This window comes from Rattus norvegicus, chromosome 7, assembly GCF_036323735.1.
Source record: "Rattus norvegicus strain BN/NHsdMcwi chromosome 7, GRCr8, whole genome shotgun sequence".
NCBI lineage: Eukaryota > Metazoa > Chordata > Mammalia > Rodentia > Muridae > Rattus > Rattus norvegicus.
Window position 1 is genome coordinate 113,127,151 of NC_086025.1, and position 26,581 is coordinate 113,153,731.

The following is a 26,581-nucleotide window of genomic DNA, read 5'->3' on the forward strand; positions in this document are numbered from 1 at the left end:
TCATACACACAAAATAAAAATAAATTTAAATAACAAACCATTAAGACCAGTTTCCAGCAGTATCTGTTCAGAGACTTGGTGGTACATAGTTGAAAATAAGAAGATTCGGGGTTGGGGATTTAGCTCAGTGGTAGAGCGCTTGCCTAGCAAGCACAAGGCCCTGGGTTCGGTTCCCAGCTCCAAAAAAAAAAAAAAAAAAAAAAAAAAGAAAGAAAGAAATACACAAAACTTTTAGGGTTGGGGATTTAGCTCAGCGGTAGAGCACTTGCCTAGTGAGCGCAAGGCCCTGGGTTCGGTCCCCAGCTCCGGAAAAAAAAGAAAAAAGGAAAAAAGAAAGAAAGAAAATAAGAAGATTCTGTTGCTCAAATAGACTCCCTGAATTAGGTGATGGCTATTTTGAACCCTTTTCTTTCCCCACTACATACATACAATCCTGTGGTCCAGACCCTAAATTTCCCGTACTTTCTCAGACAACTGCTCTTTTTTAATCTATTACCAGGACCAGTGGCCAGGTCCAGCCAGCATTAGACCTTGGTAAAAACCAGAATTCACCTAACAAAGTCTAGACCTTTTCAGACCTTTGAAACAGGAATTTCAGGCACACGGACAGCGTTTTGTGGGCTGGGACTTTCCACAAGTGATAACTGAAAAAATAAGCCACAAGAAACTACCTTGACAGATCCTAGACCTGTGGCTCAGCTGTTCACCAAAAGTGTGCTGAGGGGATTTACGCTGGTGTTTAGGCTGCCACCATCTCCTTTCTGTTCACTCAATTGCTCTCCGAGGAATCAATGAATGGAGCTCCCTAAGGTCAGCGTTTAATTAATTGCCTTGGTTTGGCTGCTATAATATTACAACTCCTGGAATACATAGCATCGATTCTACTATAAAAACTGCCTTGCGTATGCCAGTACGCCGGACATAGTATTGCAGCAACCGCCTTCAATCATTCGGAGTGCCAGGCTCATTTTGCAGTTTACTATCTGTATATGCGGCGGCCAAACGCGCGGGACCTAGGAAGGATAAGATTGGGTCCCGCCCTTGTCCATCATGAGGCTCCAGGCGGGACTGTTTTGCTGTGTGATTTGGAAGCTGGCCCCGCCTCTGGAAAGAAAGGGGGCCGGAGTCGGGGTGGGGGGGGAGGTGGAAAGCAATGCTGTCTCTTTTCATTGGATTGCTGTCAAGTCAGTCAAACCTCTGCTTCGCTCCCGTTGGCGGGAAGGCTCCAGGCAGGTAGCATGCACGCTGTGTTGGCCCCACCAGAGGTGGGACCAAGGCTCTCGACGACTACGACGTTTGTTGTTGGGGTTTGGGCCTCATTAATTATTCATTAAGGTATTTGAGAGAACTGCAGCGATTGGTAGCTGAGAGACTGGGTCGCTTGTGTCTGCCAGAGATACGAGACACCTTCGAGAGGCGGGGGAAGCTGCGCATAAATTATTCCAACAAGGGGGCGGTACCCAGCATAAATTAGTTAAATGAGCCAGGCAGGGAGGGCGGGCGGCCGGCTGCGAATTAGCCTAAGTTCTTAAAGATGGCGGCGGAGCGGAGTCGCTCCCCGGTGGACTCGCCGGTGCCGGCCTCGATGTTCGCCCCCGAGCCCAGCTCTCCGGGGGCGGCCCGGGCCGCCGCGGCCGCGGCCCGACTCCACGGCGGCTTCGACTCCGACTGCAGCGAGGACGGCGAGGCGCTCAACGGCGAGCCGGAGCTGGACCTCACCAGCAAGGTAGGCCTGGGAGACGGCGGCGGGGCCAGGGGTACGCGGAGGGGCCGGGCGGTCTCCGAGGCGACGGCAGGCAGCCGGCTGTCCAGTGGCGCGGCTCACAGGAGCGCCCCAGGGACTCAACCCGGCCACCTGCCGCTCTCTGGGACGTGCGGGGCCCGGGCCCACTCTCCGCACCCGGCAGTGTCCACCCGGCCTCCCGCGCTTCCCGCTCCCGCCTCGATCGCTGCCCCTTGGCTCCGCCACGTGGAACCGGGCTCCCGACTCCAGCCGCGCGCCCTGCGTCCCTGTCCCTATGTGGACCAGCCCTCCTTCCCCAGGAGGGGTCCCTGAAACACAGGGTCTTCCTCTTCTAGGAGCGTCCCAGAGGACCAAGTGTCAAGGTGGCTTGGGCAGGGGGCGGGATACTCGCGAAGACAGGTAGCCAGTCTAAGGGGTGGCAGCCGTTTCTCTTCCTGGTCTCTGGAAAGGAAACAGAAAGTAGTTGCTCAGTCGGTGAGAATGATGTCCAAGGAGTGTCCACTTTCCGTGTCCACCCAAATAAAATAAAAAGATGGTGCTGACAAGATGGCTCAGCAGGTAAAGGGGCTTGTCTCTTGTTTGACGACCTCAGTTCGATCCCCTGGACCCACCAAGTGAAGAAAAGAACTGACTCCCACAGGTTGTCCTCTGATGTCCACATGTACACCGTGGTACTCGGCGCCTTCCCCCATCCCTGCCTTGTTATAAATTTTTAAAAAAATAAGCACCTAGCCACCTAGGAGTGGAGCCACCTCTTGTATTCATGGAGTATGGAAGGGCATCTTTAAATAGCATCTTCTGCATTGTTGAGAAGGTAGGCAGAAGTTAAGATCTCACCATTTACTTGGCATTGTGGAAAATAAGAAAGTAGCTATAAGATGTTACTGATGTTTAGAAAGTGTCTAACACCACTAAAGAAACTAATGTCAAGGGCTTCCCTTCCGACTGTTGCCATTAAAAGGCTCTGACCTTAAGACACTTTCTTAACCTCTCTGTTCTCCAGCCATCCCATCAAGAAAGTGCAGATGTGTTGCAAAAATTAGAAGTGAATGTTAAGACCCATTATAGTATCAGATGCATACCAAAGACTCAGTAAATGTTTGGACTAGATAGAAGGATCCCCTGTGTGGATTAAAAAGCAGCTGATGGAAGATAGAGGAGCCCCACCCCCTGCCCTTCGTAGGATAATTACACTAGAGGTTTTATGGAGCTTTGATGTCTGTGGTCATACTATGCTGAACGAGCCTGATCTCGCTTGTCTGATCTTAGAGGCTAAGCAGAGTCTGGTCTGATTACTACTTGGATGGGAGATTTTATGGTGCTTTGAAAATGTGACATCTCATGATGGCACTGCTATATAAAACTTGGCTCTAAGCTGAAAAGAACCCGAGACCCAAGTAAGCAATTCCCAATTGTTCTTTCTCCTTCTAGTCTGTGCTGGTCCCTTGGAAGCTTAGAAGCTTCTTTTTGTAGTGATGGTCCTGTCCAGTACTTCTAATAGTAGAATAAGGGTAGCCAAGCTCAGGAAGACCTCCAGCCAAGATGCGGGAGACAATGTAACACTGGCAGTATCTGGGTTACAATTATAAGCCCCGATGAGTCAAATGGACCTGTTGGAAGTGTACTGTCACATGGTCAGGGAGCTGAAGAAACCTGAAAGCCTAGTGGGAGATTGGGACAGAGTTGTGAAGAGGGTGGTACCTTTTTGACCATTTTAGTTAATTGCCCTGAGTAAGGAACTGTTACTTCATCAAGCAGCTGGGGAAATCCTTTGAAATTGTGTGTGTGTGTGTGTGTGTGTGTGTGTGTGTGTGTGTGTGTGTGTATTTTGAAAACAAAAGCTGACCGTGTGGAGGAGAGAAGGGTGAATTGAATAGACGTAAGTCCTGAAAAGAATAGACATTAGATATGTATACCCTCACTACGGTGACGTGAGGGAGGCTAAGGCTCTTGAGAGCTTCCAGCAAGAAAAACAATTAATGATTAATGGTGTGAAATTCACGCAGAGTTTTTGAAGAACTGACCTCTTGAGGATAAATGCATGTTAGTTGAGCCTGGCCTAGATGCTCTTTGTTTTGTTTTGAGACAGGCTCTAATGCTATAGCCCCGACTGGCTTCAAACTCATGGCAGTTTTCCTGCCTCAGGTGCTCCAGCGCTGGTATTACAGACTTGAGCCAGCCCAGATGCCTTATATGTTACTCCCTAGAAGATTGAGATTCAGAGAGGTTAAGTTCTTTGTCCAAGGTCACATAGGCATGGCTAGAGAATGAAATCTACTTGCCTCGTGGCAATGGCCTCCCCAAGCAAGTGGTTGATACTTTGTTATTGACAGGTTTTGCCCAGCTGTGGTTCTAATAACACTAACCTTAGTGGCAGCAGGGTTTGGTTGACAAAGATGGCCTTCTGCAGGCAGTTTTCACTGTAGTGAACAAGAAAGCTTAGACAAGGTAGACCAGAATTCTCTTGTTATCATGAGAGCACCGGGCTGTGGGTGGAGGGCACGGCTGTGAGTGAGCAATCTATCCTTGAACTTCCTGATGCACACCGCAGGCAGGAGGCCGTGCAGAGGTGCACAGCACTGCTGGACAGCGTTCCCGCAGCGTCATACTGTCTTCTCCCGGTCAGGGAACTAATCCTCTTGTGAAGCAACAGGAAACAGGCTGGGTACACCTCTCGTCCTGGATCATATAAGGCTGTTCCAGGAGAGACGGCGAGTGTGTGAGGGGTCTGTGCAGCTGTGTTCCGTTAGGGTGCCCTGGGGTTTGGTCAGGGTCTTCGGTCAGGTTGTTGGCTGTGGCATTTTCTAGTGAGTATGGTTCTAAGGCTGTTGGTTTCTCTTCTAGCTGGTTCTAGTGAGCCCTACATCAGAGCAGTATGACAGTCTACTTCGGCAGATGTGGGAGAGGATGGACGAGGGATGCGGAGAGACCATATATGTCATTGGGCAGGGATCAGGTGAGCATAGTTTTCCTTTCCTTTGTTTGAAACAATTATTTAGTGCTCATTTCCCCACCACCACCTTTTTTCTCTCATGTATCTCTTGTATGGCTACACTGTAGTATCTGCAGAACTGTCTGGAGGGAGGGACCAGCGACTGAACACCAGTTCCTGTGTTAGCAGTCAGGACAAATTTCAGGGGAGGGGAGTGTCCATGTTCCTTCCCCAGGGGGCCCTAGAGATACTTCCTCTCCACTTCAGGATTCCTTATTGGCATACAGGGAATTGAAGCTTTAAGCAAGGAAACCTCTTATATAAGGTAAGGGAGTAGGTCCTAGCTAGGTCTAGAACTAATCCTGCTTCCTCTCCAGGCCCTGTCTATGGTTCCTATTGCTTTCTGATTCCTACCTGGCTGAGAGTCTCTGAGGTTCTTCTTGAACCCACCAAGGAAAGGACACTCAGGACTCCTCCCTTCCATTGAGCTACTTTGGCCCAGACCACACTGACTGCGCTGTCTGGATAGCTGTGATAACAGAGGTCCCTCCCTGCGCCCAGATCCGGTCAGGGGCCATTATGATTATTGTCCTCCAACTTACTTGTTCATTGTAATGTAATGGAGCTTACAGCTTTAGAAAAAGGCTGACCCCATGTTAGAGTCCCAGATGGGATTATGAAATTGCCTTTGTCCAGCTCCTGCCCCACCCTCCAGTCACTCATAATGCTGTAACCTACTTACTGCCTTCATCTTTACTACAACATTGTCTTTGCTGAAATGAAAACTGAAATTGTTGAGAATTGCTTGCAAGAAGCCCAGGCCGGCCTGTGTGCATCATTAGGGCAGTTTTCTTTGCTTAGCAGACTTGTAGAAAGGCACAGGAGAGTTCTTTGACAGACTGAGACTGAGTTCAGGAGCTCTTACAGGCCTTCGGCCAGGCTTGGGAATACAGGCCTGTGATCCTACCACTCAGGAGGCTGAGACAGGAGGATAGCCAATTCCAAACCATCTTGTCTAAAAATAAAAATATAAGAAAGGCTGGAGGTGTGGTTCAGAGGCAGCACCTCATTGCCGAACTTATGTCAGGCTGGCTGAAGCCTCAGCGCTGGCAGGAACAAACCTCTGTTCTTCAGCTTCTTAACCTGTGTGTGTGGGATCGTCCAAATCTTGATACTTTCCAAAGTTCTTCTGGGTACTTAAATTTTGGTTCCCTGGGCTTGTAGGTTAGCAGTCAAAGACTCACCTAGTGTGCTCAAGGCCCTGTGCTCTATACCCAGCAATGAAAAGCCAAACAACGAAGAATAATAAAGCTGATCCTCCACCCCAAGGAGGAAAGAGGACAACCAGGGGCAAAGTCTTGGTTTCTGAATCCCACTATGCCTGCCACCTTATCTCCCTTCTCTTCCCACTCCTGCTAACCCTACGCCTAAAAAAGCATGGTTCAAGAGATAGACTAGGGGGCTGGGGATTTAGCTCAGTGGTAGAGCGCTTACCTAGGAAGCGCAAGGCCCTGGGTTCGATCCCCAGCTCCGAAAAAAAGAACCAAAAAAAAAAAAAAAAAGAGATAGACTAAGGGGTCACCTGTCAAGGGAGGAGGGTGCCAGTCAGCATTGCCAAGTGCTGCTGGGCAGCAGGTTCAGAAAAGGCCAGTGTACTTGGTGACAAGAAATCATCGGGGCTGGAGAGACGGCTCAGTGGGTAAGAGCACTGACTGCTCTTCCAGAGATCCTGAGTTCAAATCCCAGCAACCACATGGTGGCTCACAACCATCTGTAATGGAATCTGATGCTCTCTTCTGATGTGTCTGAAGACAGCTACAGTGTACTTATATATAATAAATAAATAAATCCTTTAAAAAATTATTGATTCCTCAGGTAAGCTTATCAGGTACATCTCTGGTCTACCTTAAAAAGACAAACCACAGGGGTTGGGGATTTAGCTCAATGGTAGAGCGCTTGCTTGCAAGGCCCTGGGTTCGGTCCCCAGCTCTGAAAAAAAAGAAAGAAAAAAAAAAAAAAAGAAGACAAACCACTCATAGGTCACTTCCTGCGTTGTAGGAAACCACATAAAGGTCAGTTTTGACAAGTGGCAGAGCAAGTCTTAAAGACCCAGACTTCTTATTTATTTATTTATTTGTTCATTTGTTTTAAGATGGTCTTGCCTTATAATCTAGGCTGGCTTTGAGTTCTTTTTAAGATTTATTTATTTTTATTTATATGAGTACACTGCAGCTGACACACACTAGAAGAGGCCATCAGATTCCATTACAGATGTTTATGAGCTACCACGTGGTTGCTGGGAATTGAACTCAGGACCTTTGGAAGAATAGTCAGTGTTCTTAACCACTGACCCAGCTGTGGGCTTCCCAAGCCATGCAAAATTTTTCTCCCGTCCTTTAATGTAGTCTGAAATTTACCATACCCACCAACTCACATCTAATTAACCCTCCTTCAGAAGGTAAGATGTCAGATACTCACTGGCCCATCTCCAGCATACCCTACCATTAGCCACACATCATCTTGGTGACTCCTTCTGCTGGATTCTTTGGAGGCAGAGAGATCTGAACTGGTTAAACAAGTCGAGCATCAAACAGGGCTGAATCAGTGACAAGGCCTCCAGAGGTCAGCTTCAGCTTTAGGCTTTCCTGTCTGTGTGAAGGTGCTTTACCCCTCCACCAGGGTCTTCCACTGTAGTGTGGAGACGAGACCTTCCTGGGGGAAAAAAAAATCTTTCCCAGATAAATTAAAACCATGTACACAATCCAGGGGACTGTGTGTTATACCTGTATATCCTTCATTTAAGGTTCATTTTTAGGAAGCAAGTCAGTAATGATCCAGGGGTTTGGGGTTTGGAGCCTGGCAGGTCTGGGTGTACCTGCTAACTTTTTCCTTTACCTTAAAATGCAGGTAATACGGAGCTGGAGAGTGTGTACTGCTCTTCAAGGGGTCCCAAGTTCAGTTCCCACGCACATTAGGAGGCTCACAGCCACTCATAACTCTAGGTCCTGCGGATCTGATACCTACTGGACACCGACACTCACGTGCCCGTTCCCACACATACATTTAATTAGAACTCAAATCTTTCAAAATAAATAAATAGTAGGGAAATATGAGTAATGATCCCACAGTGCCCCAGTGAGAGTGGTGTGCGCACTCCAGGAGTACACTTGGCACAGAGGCGTTAGTGTTAGCACTGCCAGGTTTTCAGGGTACAGCGTTGTAGCTGATTTACTATGGGATTGCTTTGCAAAAAGAACCTCAACTGTTTCTTAGAAGTCATGACATGACAGCTCGTTTGGAGCTTCCGGCAGGGAGCACAGTTGTTTCATTATACCCATGACTGAAGAGCGGTTCTCTGTCAGGGAAGGTTGTCCTCTTCAACTGAGCACAGCTTTTGGATGGACACACGGAACGCTGAGAGAGGGAGAGCATTCCTGCTTAGCCAGCCAGATCCGCCTGATCAACCCTAGTGATGAGTGGGGTGGCAGATGGCACATCAAGGGGCACAGGAGTCAGCAACAGCCACACAAAGGAGCTGCTTCTCTGTGAGCACTGGAAAGTGGGCAGAAGAAACAACATGCCCAGAAACATGGAGGCTTTGGAGGTCAGGAGGTACTGGACAGGTAGGCAGGGTGCAGTTATGATCCTTGAATGTCATGTCAAAGCTAAGACTTGTGTCCCCAAAGCCTGGGAACCTGTCACTTTGAGTAGAAGAATGCTGTGGAAAGAAAAGCGAGCTGGCAGAAATCTGATGAGGGGTAGCGCAGTCTTTAGTAACTGGACTCTGGCTTTCTCCTTGGCTTTTGTCTACTCCTAACACAATGAAAGTGGTGCATGCTAGACCAGGATAATGTGACCACCCAAGAGCTCTAATGGTCAAGGTGACATTGGTGCTAGCCCTAGCTTAGAAAGCAGCAGGGAGGAAGATAGTCTGGTGAGGATGGCAGTTTTCCCTAGTTCAGCTCAGCTGTTCATTCAGAACCCTTCTGCCCTCTGCCCATTGCCCTCTGCCCTTTGATGTCCCTTGTTTCCAGTTGTTTTACATTTTCTAGACATTTGAGTGCTTAAGGTAGGACGCTTCTATAGTTGGGGGAACATGTGTCTAAAAACACCTTTGCACAAGGGCAAGGAGTGGCAAATGTCCCAAGGAGGGCCAGTGTTTGTGGGGCCTCTGAACAGATGTTGATCGACTGCTGTCTAAAGTGAGGAATAAGGGTAGACCCAGGACCATCCAGGACCTAGGATGAGCCCCGGGACATTTGCACTGGGATAGAGCTGAGAGGGGAGCCTGTGTTAAAGGGGGAAGGGGCTTAGAGGAATTGAAACTGGAAGGAGTTCTGTTGGTTCTGGAAAGCCATTCAGAGATTTTGATGTGCGGGGATTGGGGATTTAGTTCAGTGGTAGAGCGCTTGCCTAGCAAGCGCAAGGCCCTGGGTTCGGTTCTCAGCTCCGGGGGAAAAAAAAAAGACAAAAATAACAGAGATTTTGATGTGAAAGTGGCAGTGTAAGTGCTATGGTGTCTTTGGGAGCTGTGCTGGATGGGCTGTGCACAGGAGGAAGGCACACAGACTAGATTCACTGAGATCAATTCTTCAATAGAATATGGGCCCAAATCAGGCAGCGAAAGGACACCACCATAAAGAAGTGTAGTTGGCAGGGCTGGACTGGTGAAATGGTTATGCTTAGGTATGCAGAGAAGCAGAAGCAATGTAGTCTTTGTTAGAATGGGGACAGCCAGAGAAAAGGAACAGCCAGACAGAAAAAGCAACAGGGAGCAAGGAAGGAAAAGCATCCAGGCTTGAAGTCAGAGGACCCTAGTTTACACTATGGCCCCTCCATAGCCTCCCAGCTCTGAGTATCTGGTTTCTGTTTATCCTGCTTGTCTTCCCTCCTCCCTTCCTCTCCTTCCCTCACATTTATGATCCTCCTGCCTCATCCTCTCAAGTTCTGTTGTTGTCAAGCTGTTTACTTCACTGTTAAAGGTAACCGCTCAGCCTGCCTTACAGGGTTACAGGGAGTGTACAGTGCTGTATTGGTGCTGAGCATGTGTGTGCCACTGCTTAAGGGTGAGTGGGTGAGTCTGAATATCAGATTCCTAGGGGTTCTCATGTAGGCCACTGCGTTCCATGTGGAGCCTGGAGGGGTTGCCAGAGGAATGTTTTTGAAGTCTTGACAGTGACAGTTGAGGCCATAGAACGAGATAGCTAAAGGGAAGGTTGGAGGAAGAAGAGGGTCTTTGGTGGACAGACTGGCAGAGGCTGCCATTCAGGTGATAGGAACAGAGAATACGTCAAGAGCTCTCTGGCTGAATGGTGGGCAGGGTTGTAGCCATGCAGAATGATGGGAGGCCACTGGATGTTTGGTGATAGCAGCTCTTCTAGGAGTAGTTGGTTCACAGTGCCGGGGAAGAGTGTCAGCAAGTTGGCTTATCTTCTGAGTTCCTTGGTGATGAGAAGAACTAAAGAGATAGTTGGTAGCTCAGAGTGTGGGCAGAGACAATGACAGAGGAGTGGCTTTCCTTTCCTTAGAATCAGTGAGCTCGCTTTAGGGAACCTGAGAGAGAGGAAGTAAAGGAACAGGCTTGGCCTGGCAAGGTGTCTGGTGGGTGAAACAGAAGAGGGTACCCTGCTATGGGGATTGCTCAGAAGGAACTGAGAGAGGGGCTGAGGGAGTGGTGAACATCGATGACCCCGCGCTACACGGAAGCACCTGGGCATTGCCGGTCTTAGACTCGAGGACGCTAGTTACTCTTTTCCTGGCTTCCTTCGGGGTCTGAGCTCCAATTCCTTTTCCAGCTGGTGACTGGAGACAGAACCTGAGCCATCCTAATTAAAAACTGTCTCTGAGACACCGTCCTTCCATCTTCCTGCCCTCCTTGCTTGCCTAAGGCATTGGAATTTCTCCCTTGCTGGGTTCCTGCTTCTGGCCTCCTGCTTGTTGCCTAGGAGGTCTTCTAGGCCTCCTCGCTCTGACCATGTTATTGTCCTGCCTGACCCCCACGTTTGCTGCAGTCTGGTGTCATACCAGCTTCCACTTTACTGCCACCCCCACACCATCCTGCTCCCCACACACGGTGCCTGCTCTCAGTCCCTGACTGCTCATGGTCTGCCATGCTTCTGGCTTTGCTTCTCTTGTGTGATGTCTCAACTTCTGAAAACCCAGTTTTTGGTCAGCACATCCACAGCCTCCCTTCACATTCCTAGACCGTGTCTTGCTTTCTCTTCCTTCAGATCTCAGGGTAGTGCTCCAATCAAATTGAGATTAATTAATTTCTTTGTTTCTCCCTTGGGGCTGTGAGCTCACTGAGGGCACCTGTATTCCCAGCACCCAGTATGAAGCTTGGCGTAACTTCAAGGAGAAGCTCAGTGACTCGTGAATGAATTTACCCAGCACCCTGATGGGGAACAGGGAAAGCCATGGCCCTGCCACATTAACCCTGTGCATGCCTGAGTCGTTGCTATTTCTCTGCAGTGCCAGGAAGGAGTCTGTTTAGGTAGAGTTGACTGGCTGGCGTATTGGCAGGCTGGTTGGTCAGGACTCCGTCTCCTGCTGATGTCTGGGCTCTTGTCACCAGATGGGACTGAGTACGGGCTGAGTGAGGCTGACATGGAGGCCTCCTACGCCACAGTGAAGAGCATGGCGGAGCAGATAGAGGCTGACGTCATCCTCCTGCGGGAACGTCAAGAATCGGGTGGCCGTGTGCGTGATTACTTAGTCAGGAAACGAGTCGGAGACAATGACTTCCTGGAGGTCAGGTAAGGTCTCAGAATACTTGCAGGCAGGGCCCTGCTGCATGCCTGGGTCTTCACAGATAACGTGGTAGGGCCTGTGACACTGGCCTGTCAGCTCTTCCTCTACCTAAGACGGGAAAGACAGGGGCTCGTGGTCTCGGTGATTCTGCTCTTTGTTTCTGAGTTCCTTCTCTAGGTATTTCATCTAGGATGTGTGGGAGAAGGCCTGGCCATGCAGTCTTTGTTCAGTTTACCGTCTGTTTGGGACGCTAGAAGTCGGAGAAGTCGGGAGCTGGGGAGCTACTTTGTGCCTTTCATAACACTGGGGGTGTTCTCAAAGCAGGGGCTATAGGGTTGCTGGTGTTAAAGGAGCCAGGACTCCTGACTAACTTTGTATTCTTTGGGTACAGCTCCAGGAACATCCCCCGCTGTGCTCATCCTGAATAGGGAAGTCTTGAGCCAGAGTGCTGGGGTGAGCCTGTGCTCAGGGCCCAGTCCCTGGCTGAGTCGTCTCTTCAGGAACTAGCTCTCATATCAGGTTCATATCCACGCAGGGTGGCAGTGGTGGGCAACGTGGATGCTGGCAAAAGCACACTCCTGGGAGTCCTAACACATGGGGAGCTGGACAATGGCCGGGGCTTTGCCCGCCAAAAACTCTTTCGCCACAAACATGAGATTGAATCTGGTCGAACCAGCAGCGTGGGCAATGACATTCTGGGCTTTGACAGTGAAGGCAATGTGGTGAACAAGCCCGACAGCCACGGCGGCAGCCTTGAGTGGACAAAGATCTGTGAGAAGTCCTCCAAAGTGATCACCTTCATTGACTTGGCTGGCCACGAGAAGTACCTTAAGACCACTGTTTTTGGCATGACTGGCCATTTGCCTGACTTCTGCATGCTCATGGTAAGTGTGAGGTCTCCCCCATGAGGGGATCTGAGGATGCTATGCAAACGTTTGGAATCATTCTGAGACTGGGGCCTGCTGGTGGAGGCAAGTTTGGGGTCTCAGGGAGCCCTTGTCCTCTGAGCTCTGTGGTCTTCACGGGCAAACCTTGACCTTTCTCCTGCATTTCAAGCAGAGAGGGGCCTCTTAATAGAAAGCATGGATCTCTTGCAGATTTCCTTTTTGGAAAGGCATAGAGCCTTTCTTCTTATTTTGTGCCTTCAGAATAGTTTCTCCTTCACCTTGGGGTACTTCCAGAGGGTGACCCCAGGTGGCACTCTGAGATCAACCTGGAGAAGAAAAGGGCACCTCACGTCAGGAACCAAGGACAGCAGTCAGCAGGGCCTGAGGTGATGTCTCTCAGAGCATGGGAGGGAGATTTGGCAGCCATGGTTCAGCTCTTTTGGGGGATTGCCGTGGGCCTGGCCCTGTGCTCGCCTGGTGATGTGCACAGTGGGAAGTAGGCCTCGCTGCTCCTAGGCTCCCAGAGAGCTTGTGATGGGATGCTTGAGCAGCTCATCATGTACCATCACTGAAAAGGAGAAGGGCAGAGGCTTGGCTTTGCCGTGTGTGCACATGCGCTGTGTGTGCACACAGCTCCTGTGCCGCTTCAGGGGAGCTAGCGGGAGGAAGAGAGTGCTGCCTGTGCTAATACATGTGGTAAACACAGGAGTCGGTTCCTAGGGAACTTGCTCAAGTAGCCCCACAAACAGATCCCAAGGCTAAGCCTCAAACTGGAGAAGAGAGGGAACAGCATGTGCTGTAGGGACACCCAGCCCTCTCTGCCTATTCCTTTTGGGATTGTAGCAGCTGCTCTCATGCCTTTGAACCTTGCAAAGGGCTGTTACCTATTCTTTTTTTTTTTTTTTTTTTTTTTTTTTTGGTTCTTTTTTTCGGAGCTGGGGACCGAACCCAGGGCCTTGCGCTTCCTAGGCAAGCGCTCTACCACTGAGCTAAATCCCCAACCCCACCTATTCTTGATTAAGGAAAGCTGCCACACCAAAAGGCATCTCTGAGTCCACAGGGCCATTGGTCTATGGCTATTAAGAAAAAAAAAAAAATTTTTTTTTTGGTTCTTTTTTTTCGGAGCTGGGGACCGAACCCAGGGCCTCCGCTTCCTAGGTAAGCGCTCTACCACTGAGCTAAATCCCCAGCCCTATTAAGAAAAATTTGAAGGCTGAGGAAGATATCTCAGTGAGTAAAGGGCCTGCCAAGCAAACCTGGTGACCTGAGTTTGACCTCAGCACCCACATAAAGGTAGGAGAGAACTGACTGTATCTAGTTGTCTTCTGACCTGCTACATGCACACACATACCAATAATTTACAATTTTAAATCTTAATTTTATGTGTCTGGGTATTTTGCCTGCATATATGTCTATGTACCACTGTATTAGTACCCACAGTGGTCAGAAGGGGGCGTCAGAGTCCCCAGAGACTAGATCATAGACAGTTGTGAGCTGCCTTGTGGATGCTGGGAATTGAACCTGAGTCCTTTGGAAGAGCAGCCAGAACTCTTTAACTCCTAAACCATCTCTCCAGCCTGTAGTAATAATAATAACAGTTTTTTAAAAAATCCTACCCTGGGGGTTGGGGATTTAGCTCAGTGGTAGAGCGCTTGCTTAGCAAACGCAAGGCCCTGGGTTCGGTCCCCAGCTCCGAAAAAAAGAAAAAAAAATCCTACCCTGATTGTATTTTTTATTTTAATTTTATTTTATTTTTGGTTTTTCAAGTCAGGGTTTCTCTGTGTAGCCCTGGCTGTCTTGGAACTAGCTCTGTGGACCAGGCTGGCTTAGAACTCAGAGATCCACCAGCTTCTGGCTCCCAAGTGCTGGGGTTAAAGGCCTGTGCTACCACCCTGGCTGTGTTTTTAAACATGAAGGGTTTAGAAACCAACATTTTTTTCTTTAAGATTTATTTATTCATTTATTATATATATAAGTACACTGTAGCTGTCTTCAGACACACCAGAAGAGGGCATCAGATCTCTTTACAGATGGTTGTGAGCCACCATGTGGTTGCTGGGAATTGAACTCAGGACCTCGGGAAGAGCAGTCAGTGCTCTTAACCGCTGAGCCGTCTCTGCAGCCCCCATTTTTTTCTTTTTTGCTGCTGTTGTGATAAACTAGCATGTGTGATAACTGGACTACTTGTGAGGTCCAGTGTACTCCACTGTGTGTGCAGGATGATTAACCACATAGGCTAACTAGCATCTAACAAGTTCTTCAGACAATAACAAGCCTTTTCTAGCTGAGCTGTAAGAGTAAAGATAATGACGCAGTAATCTTCACCCCAAACCACATTTTCCTGTCTGAGTTGTAGGCCATCATCCATTTATTAGACTTCTGTAGACAGCAGTATAACTTTAATTATTTCAAACCTTATTTTTAATGATGGTTCGTAAATGCTTTAACCTCCCTTGTAGCTCACCACCCACCAGAGGTAATGGAAAAGAAAGAACACAGCAGGGCTGGGGTTGGTGGAGCGGTGGACCTGTTTGCAAAGGTTCTTTGGTGCAATAACTCTTGTCTATGTTGTCTGGAAATTGGCAGTTCAGTTCACAGGTTAGCAGGCGGCAGCAGTTCAAACCACTCGTAAACACTTCACAGATACACCAGTAGTCCAGTTCAGTAGAATAGGGTTAGCAACAGCAGTGACATGACCTAAGAGAGACAGCCAGGCCTCAGGCTCAGCTCAAGTCAGCAGGAGGGACCAGCAGGAACACCAGGAGAAGCTGTGCCTCTCTCAGGGAAGTGAAGATCAGCGAAGACATGAGACCCACAAGTGTTGTACAGCTAGCTGTACCAGCAAGCCAAGCTCTGTCTCCACCACTCCGTGGAGTCCTTTTATATGCTCCAAACATCACATGTCCTCCACGTGCCCTGCCTCAGTACGTGTCTGGCCGCAGCACATGCATCCAATCAGCCCAAGTCCTCAGAAGTGGCAAGAAACTGCAGCACACACCACCAGGGTGGTTTTGGTGCCTTTCACTCTATGGGGTTCCGACAAGTGCAGCTCAACTACGAAATGTAAAGCAGACCAATACATGCATGTTGTTAGTGAATATTCCTTCACGTGTCCTTTCACGTGCTTGCTTTAGCAGAACATCCTTCGTAAGGCTGCCTTAGCCTTTCACACCTGTGTCCACTCTAATGAAACGTTCCTTCACGTGTTTGCCCCAGCAAAATACCATCCAGCCGACTTTCCAGAGAACCCTCAAGTTCCCACTTCACAGCAGAGAAATAACTGAGCATGGTGGTGGCTTATGCCTAGAATCCCAGCCCTTGGGAGGTGGAGGCAGGAGGATCATGGCTTTGCAGCCAGCCTGGATTACATACTAGTAGTTTCTTTTTCTGGAGATTCTCCTGCAGGCTGTGGGAGCAAGTAAAAGCTACACAGTGAAGGTGTCCTGGCATGTTCCAAGTGTCACACAGGCAGGCAGGCAGGCACAGGGTGGCAGTTTCTCTCTTCTATTTTAGTAAGCATTTGCTTGCATAATACACAAAAAGCAATGAAGAGGGCCAGCACGATGGATCAGTGGCTGAAGGTGTCTGCTACCTACCCTGATACCCGGGAAGCATCTTTCAAAGAAACAATTCCTCCAGACACCAAAGTGGCATGCCTACCCCCTCTCAGGCCACATCCATATCCATATTCATGTATACACTAACCTCTCTTTCTTTTTTTTTTTTTTTTTTGAGAGGGTCTTACTGTGTAGCCCTTGTTAGTTTGGAACTTGGCTGGGTAGACCAGGCTCGCCTCAAACTCACAGCGATCCACCTGCCTGCCAGAGACACTTTTTCAAAGGTTTATTTATTTTTTAGTTTCTGTTTATAAGCATTTTGCCTGCATGCTTGTATTTGTACCACATGTGTGGTATTCTTGGGCCATAAGAGAGCATAGGATCTCTTGGAACTGGAGTTTTTGACAGTTGTGAGCCACCATGCAGATACCGGGAACTGAACCTGGGTCCTATGGAAGAGCAGTCAGTGCTCCTAACCCCCGAGCCATCTCTCCACCCCAGAGAAGCAGTGTGCTCATACTGGCAAGTGTTCCATTATGATGTCAAGATCAGGTGACCCTCTAAAGTAAAAGTGCTCAGCAGTGATATGGTCATTGCAGACCAAGGATGCTAAACTTAGGGCACGTGGGTGCTTGTGCTTCCCAGTTCTATAACCACAATTGTCTGTTATTGTCTAAAACTCCTCTGGGTTTTTTGTTTTTGTTTTTTCTTTTCTTTTTTTCGGAGCTGGGGACCAAACCCAGAGCCTTGCGCTTGCCAGGCAAGCGCTCTACCGCTGAGCTAAATCCCCAACCCTCCTCTGGGGTTTTTGATGTTGGTTTGATTTGAGTTTTTGTTTGCTCATTTTTTTTTTTCAGTACTGAGAACTGAACCTCTGGTCTGTGGTGCTAGGCACAGTCTACCTCTAAGCTACACCATACCCCAGAATTTTGCTACCTTTTTTTTTCTTTTTAGACAGGGTGTCATTGAGTTCCCCACTCTGGTTCATGCAGGCCTCAAACTCAGGCTTCTGAGTGCCTGGGGTTGCAGGCTTTGTCACCTGCATTTCAGGTGTAAGTCCCATCACCAGGAATGGATTAAATGAACTGCGCCCTGCCCTGCTTTCACTAGCAGGCTGGGGTCCGCTAACCACCCATCCCTGTCTTGTACTAATAGTTCCTTTCTGTTGTGGCAGGTGGGCAGCAATGCTGGCATCGTGGGGATGACCAAGGAGCACCTGGGCTTGGCACTGGCACTCAATGTACCTGTCTTTGTGGTTGTCACCAAGATTGACATGTGTCCTGCCAACATCCTTCAAGGTAAATGAAGCCTCCAGCTGCATCAGCCTCTGGGGTTGCGACACTGCATTTCAGGGTGGACTGACTGCCTCAGAGCCTCAGACACACCTTCTGCATCCTTGCCTATGCTAGATTAGCCTCGATGTCCATCAGCCAAAGTCTTTTACTTCTTCCTCTCTTCTTTAGCTGTTGACTAGAATTTCCCACTGTTCTTTTCCCTCCTGGTTCCAAGTGCAGGATCTATGGAATCTCCAGTCTGCTACCCCTCCCTCAACCCCTTCATGTCCCCAGCAGCAGGCACTGAGCTGTACCGTTGAAGCAGGATGCGTATGGAGAAATTTGGGCAAAGAGTCTGGTAGCCTTTAGCCACCAAAGCTTACACACACACAGGCCTTAGGAGTAGGCTGTTGTAGTAAAATATAAAAAATAAAAACGCTGTCTACACCACAGTGCCCCAAGATATCTGCTGGATATCTTAATTCTCAGTCAGCAAAGCCTCTCACTCACTTTGCTCCATCCCATATCATACTGCGGAAGGCCTCTCTCTGAGCCATCAGCAATCTCTTTATCTATCTAGGTCCCAAGGCAGGTTTCCATGCCAGAAACACACATCCCAACTCTGTGGTGGCCCAGACCTGCTGCCCCACATTCCATTACACTTAAATTTACACATGTAAACCACATAACACAATAACCTTTGACCCAATTGATAAGATATAATTGCCCACCTAAACATACAAAGCCCAATATACATCCATCCCTTAAAAACATTCATAACAACCTGTAAAGGTACAGCATGGAATCTTAACGTCACCTGCCATATTGTCCTGCCATGGCTTCTCTCCCTCTCCCTCCTGTCTCTTCCTCCTTTCCATCCCAGTCTCCTCCTCTTCCTTCAGACTTCTTTCCCACCCATCCTTCCTTCTCATCCAATGACAGGCCTCCTTCTATCCTGTACCTGCCTCAGCTGTGACATCATCCCACAGGAGGCCTCTGCACCTTTCCTCTTTCTTGGTGCTGCAAGTCAAAGAGCACTGTCCCATTAGAAGTTCTCTAAGAATATTCTCTACAGCCAAACAGTGGTAGTGCACACCTTGAATTCCAGCACTCAGAGGCAGAGGCAGAGGCAGAGGCAGAGGCAGAGGCAGAGGCAGAGGCAGAGGCAGAGGCAGAGGCAGGTGGATCTATTGAGTTCTGTCTACAGAGAACTCTGTAGCCTGGTCTACAGAGTGAGTTATAGGATAGCCAGGGATATACAGAGAAACCCTGTCTCAAAACAAAAATCAAAAGGGTCTCTGCAGATTGGTGAATGCCCAGGATATTCCTGAGATGAGACTTTCCAGGAAGCAGAGCATTGTGGGAAAGAACATCGTCCTTGGGAACACAAGTCACTTTGTGTGTCTAGACTCATGGCCTTAGAGAAGAGACCCATGTATATGCTCTCTGAATGCTAACAGTGTGTGTTCACCCACCTTTGATCATCATTTTTGCTTCTCCAGGTACTGTGGCATTTTACACTGGTTCCTCTGTCTGTCTGTCTCCTGCTTGCATCAGCATTGAGTGCACCTGTCTTACCCTGTCTGGTCAGAGGGAAGGCTGTGTCCCCTAATTCTGTTCCATTTCACCCTTTAAGAAACCCTGAAGCTGCTACAGCGTCTGCTGAAGTCACCAGGCTGCCGGAAGATCCCTGTCTTGGTGCAGAGCAAAGATGATGTCATTGTCACAGCCTCCAACTTCAGCTCTGAGAGGTAATGGGGACAGGGCTACAGGGTGGAGAACCACCTGCTTCTAAGCAGGTGCCCCTGCCAGCCTCGACAAAGTGAGCTATAGACCTGAAGCAGCCCATCAGGCATGAGGTCTCCTGGCACGATTGGAGGAATAGAAGGTTGGCTTTGCAGTCCCCTAAGCCTTTACCATGTGACTCACACTCTGAATTACTGGCCTCTCGGGTTGGAGTACCAGTTGGGTCATCAGCGTCCTTACCTAGGAAGTGGAGGTGTTATTAACTTCCTGGACTAACCAGGGTTCTCTAGAAGCACAGAACCAATGGAATAAATGTATACCACACACGATATATTAAGTTGGATTGCATGATACAGGCCGAGTCCAACAGTGGCTGTCTGCTTGATGGAGAGCTTGAGAACTTCATAGCTGCTTTATCCACAAGGCTGGATGGATGCATCCTAGGTTCCAATCTAGAGCTGAAGACCTCAAGGATACCTGGAGAGCTGCTGGTCTTTAGTCCATGAACCTGGGTTGTGATGTCAGTGAAGGAAGACAGCCTTGGCAGCCATAGCAGTAGATGCACTCACTAGCAAGAAGCAAGGGTGGGGGCAAAGGTGGCACTGCCTCTCCCGTGGACCTCTTTGTTTATTTTCACTTTATTTTTTGTTTGGTTGCTTTTTTGAGACCGAGTCTCTCTACATGGCCCTGGCTGTCCTGCAACTTTGTAGATCAAGCTGGCCTTGAACTCAGATCTTGAACTCTGCCTCTGCCTCCAGAGTGCTAAAATTAAGGCGTATGCTACCATGCCTAGCTTTCTCTCTTGGACTCCTTTGTATCTGGGCTCAGTGCTCTGAATTGACCACTCCTAGAGGAACTGCCATCACCAAAAATTACTAGGGGACCTCCCATCATTTTACACTGCTACAATCCTGTCCACCTTGGGGAGGAACTTCCTTACACAATTGCTTCTTCCCAGAAATATCCTCAACTCCACCCATGTGCTTGTTTCTCAGTTGATTGTAGATCCAGTCAAGTTGGCAACCATAATTAACCCTCATGCTCCTCTGAGGGTGCTTGGGCTCTGGACATCCTGAGCATGGAAGGCAGCAGCCTGTGGTAGAACACTGTCTGTTTATGCCTCACTAACTTGTTAGACTGTTTCTCAAAAGCCCTCTAATCACAGGTCAGGTTAGCGTTTATTTAGTGAGTCTTTTCATTCAATAGATATTTACCAGGCGTTTGTTGTAGTAGGCTCTTCCTCCAGATGGTAATGCATCTAGGTTCTAGAGATTAACTTGAACACGGTCTAAAGCTCTTTAGTTCATTGGTCCACGATCATCTTTTTGTTGTTGTTGTGTTTGCTTATTTGTTTGAGACAGGGTGTCTTAGGGTTTAATTGCTGTGAAGAGATGCCATGACCAAGGCAACTCTTTATGATATAGAATAGAGTTTATTCAGGACATGGGGAAGGGAGCTAAGAGGGTAAGAGGGGCAGAGAAAGGCAGAGAGAGAGAGAGAGAGAGAGAGAGAGAGAAGAAAAGTAGAGGCCGGCCATGAGCATGTGGAGAGAGGGGGGGGGGGGAGGAAGAGAATGGAGACAAAGGGGGAAGAGGGGAAGAGCAAGAGGACCAAGACAACTCTTATAAAGGACAACATTTAATTGGGGTTGGCTTACAGTTTCAGAGGTTTAGTCTGTTATCATCATGGTGGGAAACATGACAACATACAAAGAGACATAGTGCTGGAGAAACCAAGGGTTGTACATCTTGATCCACAGGGAGCAGAAGACTTTCACACTCAGTGTAGTTTGAGCATAGGAGACCTCATAAGCCCACACCCACAGTGACAACAAGGCCATACTTCCTTCTAGTGCCACTCCCTATGGGCCAAGCATTCAAATACACAAGTCTATGGGAGCCAGACTTACTCAAATCACCACACAGGGTTTCTCTGTGTTACCTTGGAACTCACTCCGTAAACCAGGCTGGGCCTGAACTCACAGAGATACAACTGCCTCTGGCTCCAGAGTTGTTGGGACTAAAGATATGTTCTACTACTGCCCCTCCCAAGATCATCTTTCGATAATGGATCCTTCCCTTTGCCCACAGCCAGGGCCTCAGGGGAACCACCTGCCTCCTGACTTGGTCTGTGCTTTAGAGCAGCCTAGCATTTTGCCTGTTTCTCTAGTCTTATGCTGTGTTCAGTACTCACAGCTGTCCAGTGAGGGACTGGGTACAACCCCACTCCAGCTCCTTTGAATCTAGCCTATGAGGCACTCAGGAATGTGCAATTCCTGATCTCAAGACAAGTAAGTCACAAGGAGTAGAGCCAAAGGGACTAGGTGACAGATTTATTTCTTCTCCATTTAGGATGTGCCCGATATTCCAGATCTCCAATGTCACAGGTGAGAACCTTGATCTGCTCAAGATGTTCCTCAACCTCCTGTCCCCCCGCACCAGCTACAGGGAGGAAGAACCTGCTGAGTTCCAGATAGATGATACCTACTCTGTTCCTGTGAGTGCCTCTGGCTAGGTCTGCACAGGGTGGGTGGCTAGTGGGCACCTCCTATTCTAACCTGGGAATGACTCTTTGGCAGGGTGTGGGGACAGTGGTGTCTGGGACCACACTGCGGGGCCTGATCAAACTGAATGACACACTGCTGCTGGGCCCAGACCCTTTGGGTAACTTCCTGTCCATTGCTGTCAAGTCGATCCATCGCAAGCGAATGCCTGTCAAGGAGGTACGGGGGGGCCAGACAGCCTCCTTTGCACTGAAGAAGGTGAGTGAGGGTGAAGGTGAGTGAGTGAGTGAGAGTTTCAAAAACTCTTTCTGAGGTCTACAGGTCAGGGTGTAGTCTGCTGTCTCCAGGTGCAAGGTATGGGTTACTGATCGTTTTCACAGAGAAGGCTGAGGCTCATAGCCTGGTAACCTTTCCATCTCAGACAGTCTGTCTTGTGTCTCTGCTCCTCCCGCTGTGGCCTGAGCATTTATGTCTTGCTGGCAGTGCAGTTAGCGAGGCGTATCCCTCCTGCACATGGTGCTAGCCGTCTTAGGGTTGGGATGCGTAGGTCTGTGCCACACACTCTTGCTGCTCAGTTCTCCATCTCCTTGGGTCTAGGGTCAATGCTGGTAGTTTGTAAGACAAGATGGCCACGAGAAGTGGCATACGGTTTGTCTTCTCCAGTGGTTATGCACTGCTCATTTCTTCCTGAGTGCCTGCCTGCGCTTCAGGTCCATCTTTCAGGCCCAGCTGCTAGAATGCTGAGTTCCTGAGTCTTTGCTGAGTCTTTCCTGCCTCCTAGGAGCTGTGCTTAGCTGTCTGCGTTAGGTGGTAGTGAGGAACAGGCCTGAGTTAGAGTGGTCTCCTCCCCTAGAGAGACATGTTGCTCTCTAGGACCAGGCTAGGCAAGCCTGGAAGACATCTCGGTCCTCAAGCCATGCCCACCTCTTTCCTTGCAGATCAAGCGCTCATCCATCCGGAAAGGCATGGTGATGGTTTCCCCACGCCTGAATCCCCAGGCCTCCTGGGAGTTTGAGGCTGAGATTCTTGTCCTCCACCACCCCACCACAATTAGTCCACGATACCAAGCCATGGGTAGGTATCCGAGGTCCCACCAACCCCAGAGGTTCTAGGCTAGCACCCTCCCAAAAGAGCTCCTCAATCCAAGCCCAATGCCTCCAGCATCAGGCAAAACAGGTCTCTATCCTGTTTAGCAAAGCCACTCCTATAGTTCATTCCCTGAGCAGCACTCATTGTTCAGTTCTGCAGATGCTCAGAGAGCCACACCTGTCCTCAGGGACCGCAGGTGCCAGTACTCATTTAGCCAGGGTTGTCGAGCGTAACTCTGTGCCTGGTGATATGAAGGCACAGTCCTGTGGGAAGGCATGTGTGTACATAAAGGCAGGCACTCAGGCTCTGCCACGTAGCCTGGGAAGGGGTGAAAAAGTCAGAATCAGATCTGAAAGTAGGCTGCCCTGCCGTATCCGGCCCTCAGAGTTCTTGTCCTGCCCTGGAGATAGTGCTCTAACCAGAGGCCACGGGGTAGGTCATGCATGTCCTGACTGCGGTTCTCTCGGTAGTGCACTGTGGGAGCATCCGGCAGACAGCTACAATTCTGAGCATGGATAAAGACTGTCTGCGCACAGGAGATAAAGCCACTGTCCACTTCCGCTTCATCAAGACCCCTGAGTACCTGCACATTGACCAGCGGTTGGTGTTCCGGGAAGGTCGAACCAAGGCTGTTGGCACCATCACCAAGGTATTACGGGGTAGCCTCACCTACCCAAGGAAGCTTCCGTTTGCTCTAGTCCAGTAGCCATGAGTACCACAAGCTCCTCTTGAGAATCCTGGAGCTGTCTTCACTGTGGAACAGAGGTGTTGGTCCCCACCCTGGCAGAGCTGAGCCAATTCTAGGATAGGGCTTCAGGGTTGACTTTGTTTGCCCAGGATTTGTCCCTAGGCCTACCTTGAGTGTTGGAGACTGTCTTGAAGACAGTGGCATTGGAGTATGGTTCTCCTCCATAGGAGGCAATGGGACAGTGCCTGGGAGCCATAGTTGGCCTCTGAGCTGCTTGCTCCCTCTGGGTCCTGGGGCTTGCTTGGGACTATGTCCAACGGCTTCCCACAGCATGGTAGATCCATTTGGAGTGAGTGCTGGGTATCGTGGGGACATGGCATGGTCGGAAGCTCCCATGGTGCTTGAGGATTTTCTGGAGCTCACCTTTTGTCTGCTGTGGACTTCACCCATGATCTTGGGTGGGACATTTGATAGAGAATTTGACCCCTGCCCCCATTAGAGGAAGACATGGCTTCCATATCTGAGTCTGGAATGAACCTCAGGCTGCCTTTTCTTCCTGAAAAACTTCCCTCAGTCTGTCCTGGAGGAGCTGGGACAGTGTGGTAGAGGCTATGACACCCACTGTAGTGTCCTGTGGAGTCTAACCAGTCTCCTTTCCTGCTGTCTTTGAGATTGAGCCTGGACCGCAAGGAAGATTCTGAGTCAGTTGCTCCTAGCTGATAGCTTTTATGATTTCTGACAGACATTTATTATGTTTCTTCAGGGGGCCTAAAGTTAAAGTATGGTCCACAGCAGGCTCTGAGCAACCCAGACCCTGGCTCGGTAGCTGGGCTGAGGATACAGTGGTAGAGGTTCAGAGAGCTCTCTGCAGGAGTAGCGGCTGGGCAGGATCCTTTCCAGGCACGGGGAGGCAGGCTGAGGCATCAGTACTGCCCTGTGGTCCTGGACTCAGAGTAGGGTGGGAGGCCTTTTTGCTCTGCCTTCTGGGATGGCCCTGCCTCGCTCAGAACTGGGCAGGCAGCTCTGACCTGCTATCCTTGGCCTCCACAGCTCCTCCAGACAACCAACAACTCCCCCATGAACTCCAAGCCCCAGCAGATTAAAATGCAGTCCACAAAAAAGGGTCCCCTGAGCAAACGAGAAGAAGGTGGTCCATCTGGTGTGCCAGCGGCAGGGCCCCCCTCAACTGGAGATGAGGCTTCCTCGCTAGGGACTACACAAGCTGCCACATCCAGTGGTCTCCAGCCACAGGTAAGCAGGGCCTCTCTTGGCCTATGGCATGATGGTGGGAGCAGCAAGCCTGGTAATCTAATTGGTCCTGATTGACATTTGATTTTAATTAAATAAAGCAGAATAGAAAAATGTCAAGGTTCCCCTTTTTTGTTGTTTTGATTTTTTTTTTCTTTTTGGATAGGCTCTCACTGTATAGCACTCTGGCCTGAAAGTCACTATGCAGGTTAGACCAGCCTTGAACTCAGAGCAGTTTTCCTATCCACCTCAGCTTTTCTGATGCTGATGTCAATCACACATAGGAGCCATCATGCCAAGCCAAGGCTTCCCCTTCATAATAAGAATATATGTGGGTATGCTGGTGCTGTGTGTGACTGAGACCCAACACAGCCGAGAGACACTGCCTTAGAGGCTCCTAATGCACCTGTCGGCATGAGGGAGGTGGCCTCGTGAGGTCATTGTACCACTATTGTACGATCACTCCATTGGCTCACCTGCCTGTCCTTGCCAGTCCTTTCCTGACCTGACAGAGGCCTGGTACCAGTCTCCCTGACGCCTGTCCTGTGTGCATCTGCTACTATTGCACAGGACTAGTATCCCTCTCCTCCACCCCTCCCTATTCTCTCTCCTTCCTCCTTGTACCCCTCGACCCTCAGTGTGACATCCAAGCCCCCTTCCAGTGAGCAGCAGTGCTCACTGACTCCTGTTCCCTTTGTGCTTCTCTGATGAGCTCCCCACCAGTACTACACAAACCCATATCTGCCAGGAACCAGGTTAGGGCTGCTGCCTGCTCCACTACCTGGTCCTGCTTCGGAGGACCACCACTTCTCAAGTGCCTGCTTTCTTTCTTTTAGCCCAAGCCCAGCAGTGGGGGCCGGCGACGAGGGGGCCAGCGCCACAAGGTGAAGTCCCAGGGGGCCTGTGTGACTCCTGCCAGCGGCTGCTGAATGTCCCCCCGGTCCACTTGACCACCCATGGGATCCTCACTGCTCACTGGCCACTGCTCACCAACTGGGCAGAGAATTTTTGACCGCCACCCGCCCACTCCAGTCCACAGCCAGAGCACCCTTGTTGCCACACCCCGATTTTCCGGGGGGGTTGTAATTTATAATGAGCAGGGACTAGACGTCCGAGGACTGACCATTTGCCACCTGACACCTTCCTCACTCACAGCTTTCCTACATCTGGGCCCTTAATTTCTATCTTTTTATTATATATTTGTCCCAAGTTTGTCTGTGTGTCTGTGTGAGTGTGTGCTTGCACACACCTGTAGCCGGTGTGTGCAGAAGTGCAGCTGACCCTGTCAGTCTCCATTTCAGTCCTAGTTGGACACCAGCCTCCAAGAGCTGCCTGCCTGCCTGTCCTTCCATCCGTTTGTATTTGTCTCGATGAGATCCTCAGAACGTCCAGGGAACCTCAGAGCCCCAGGCACCTGTCTTCCCTGGCTAGTGCCCCTCTTAGCTAGAAGCTCTTCCTTGGGGCTGACCTGTGGGCTCAGAAGATTCTGCCAGAGCAGGGATTCCCTCAATCTATGCGTTGGGGAGTTTAATGGGAAATGGTGGCCTCTCCTGTCTCTCCTTTTCCTCCGAGCTCTTCAGTGGTACTGTGATGTGGAGACTGTGGTGACTGCATTGTAGGACCGCCTTCTCTGACTCTTGACCCTTGATCCAGAGACCTAGGTGGGCTTATCCTTAGAGACAATCCTGGGCTTGCCTGGCTGGCCCTGGCTGCTCTGGCTTCTATGCCCGCTGGAGGTTCTTCCTGTTTCCACTTATGTCTCTGGCTGAGCCTCGGAGTCCAGGGTACCAGACTGGGTCCGAGTCGTCCTGGAATCGGGTTTTATAGTACCTCCTTTGGTGAGGGAGGGGAGGTACTCCTGAGTTAAGCTAGGACTAGAAATCCTCCTTTCCCACCACACATCACCCCAGCACAGCTGCTACAGCCATGCCACATAGCAGGGAAGGGCCTGAGCCCAGATGCCCCACTTGGGGTGTACAAGGGCAGGTGGCAGTGCAGACTCTTCTAGGCCATCGAAAGAACTGCTGCTGGGTTAGGGCAGGGTGGGCTGCCCAGACCAGAGTGGGCAGAGCCCTGCACCACAGCCTCAGGTTGGAGTGCTCCTTAGGCTCAGCCAAGACAAATAGGCAGCTGGCTGGGGCCCTCTACAGCCCCGCCTCCCCT

The 26,581-nt window shown here is 49.8% G+C and overlaps 1 protein-coding gene across 1 annotated transcript; it reads left to right on the forward strand.

Annotated features, from left to right (window-relative positions):
• The first annotated feature begins 1,494 nt into the window (after positions 1–1,494).
• Positions 1,495–25,944, forward strand: Gtpbp1 (GTP binding protein 1). Its single transcript, NM_001199315.1, has 12 exons — positions 1,495–1,726; positions 4,589–4,700; positions 11,251–11,431; positions 11,962–12,310; positions 17,045–17,168; positions 18,781–18,895; positions 21,242–21,386; positions 21,469–21,651; positions 22,332–22,467; positions 22,953–23,131; positions 24,221–24,421; positions 25,255–25,944. The coding sequence occupies exons 1-12, from the start codon at positions 1,535–1,537 to the stop codon at positions 25,345–25,347; spliced, it is 2,010 nt and encodes a 669-aa protein (NP_001186244.1). The 5' UTR covers positions 1,495–1,534; the 3' UTR covers positions 25,348–25,944.
• Positions 25,945–26,581: the final 637 nt, after the last annotated feature.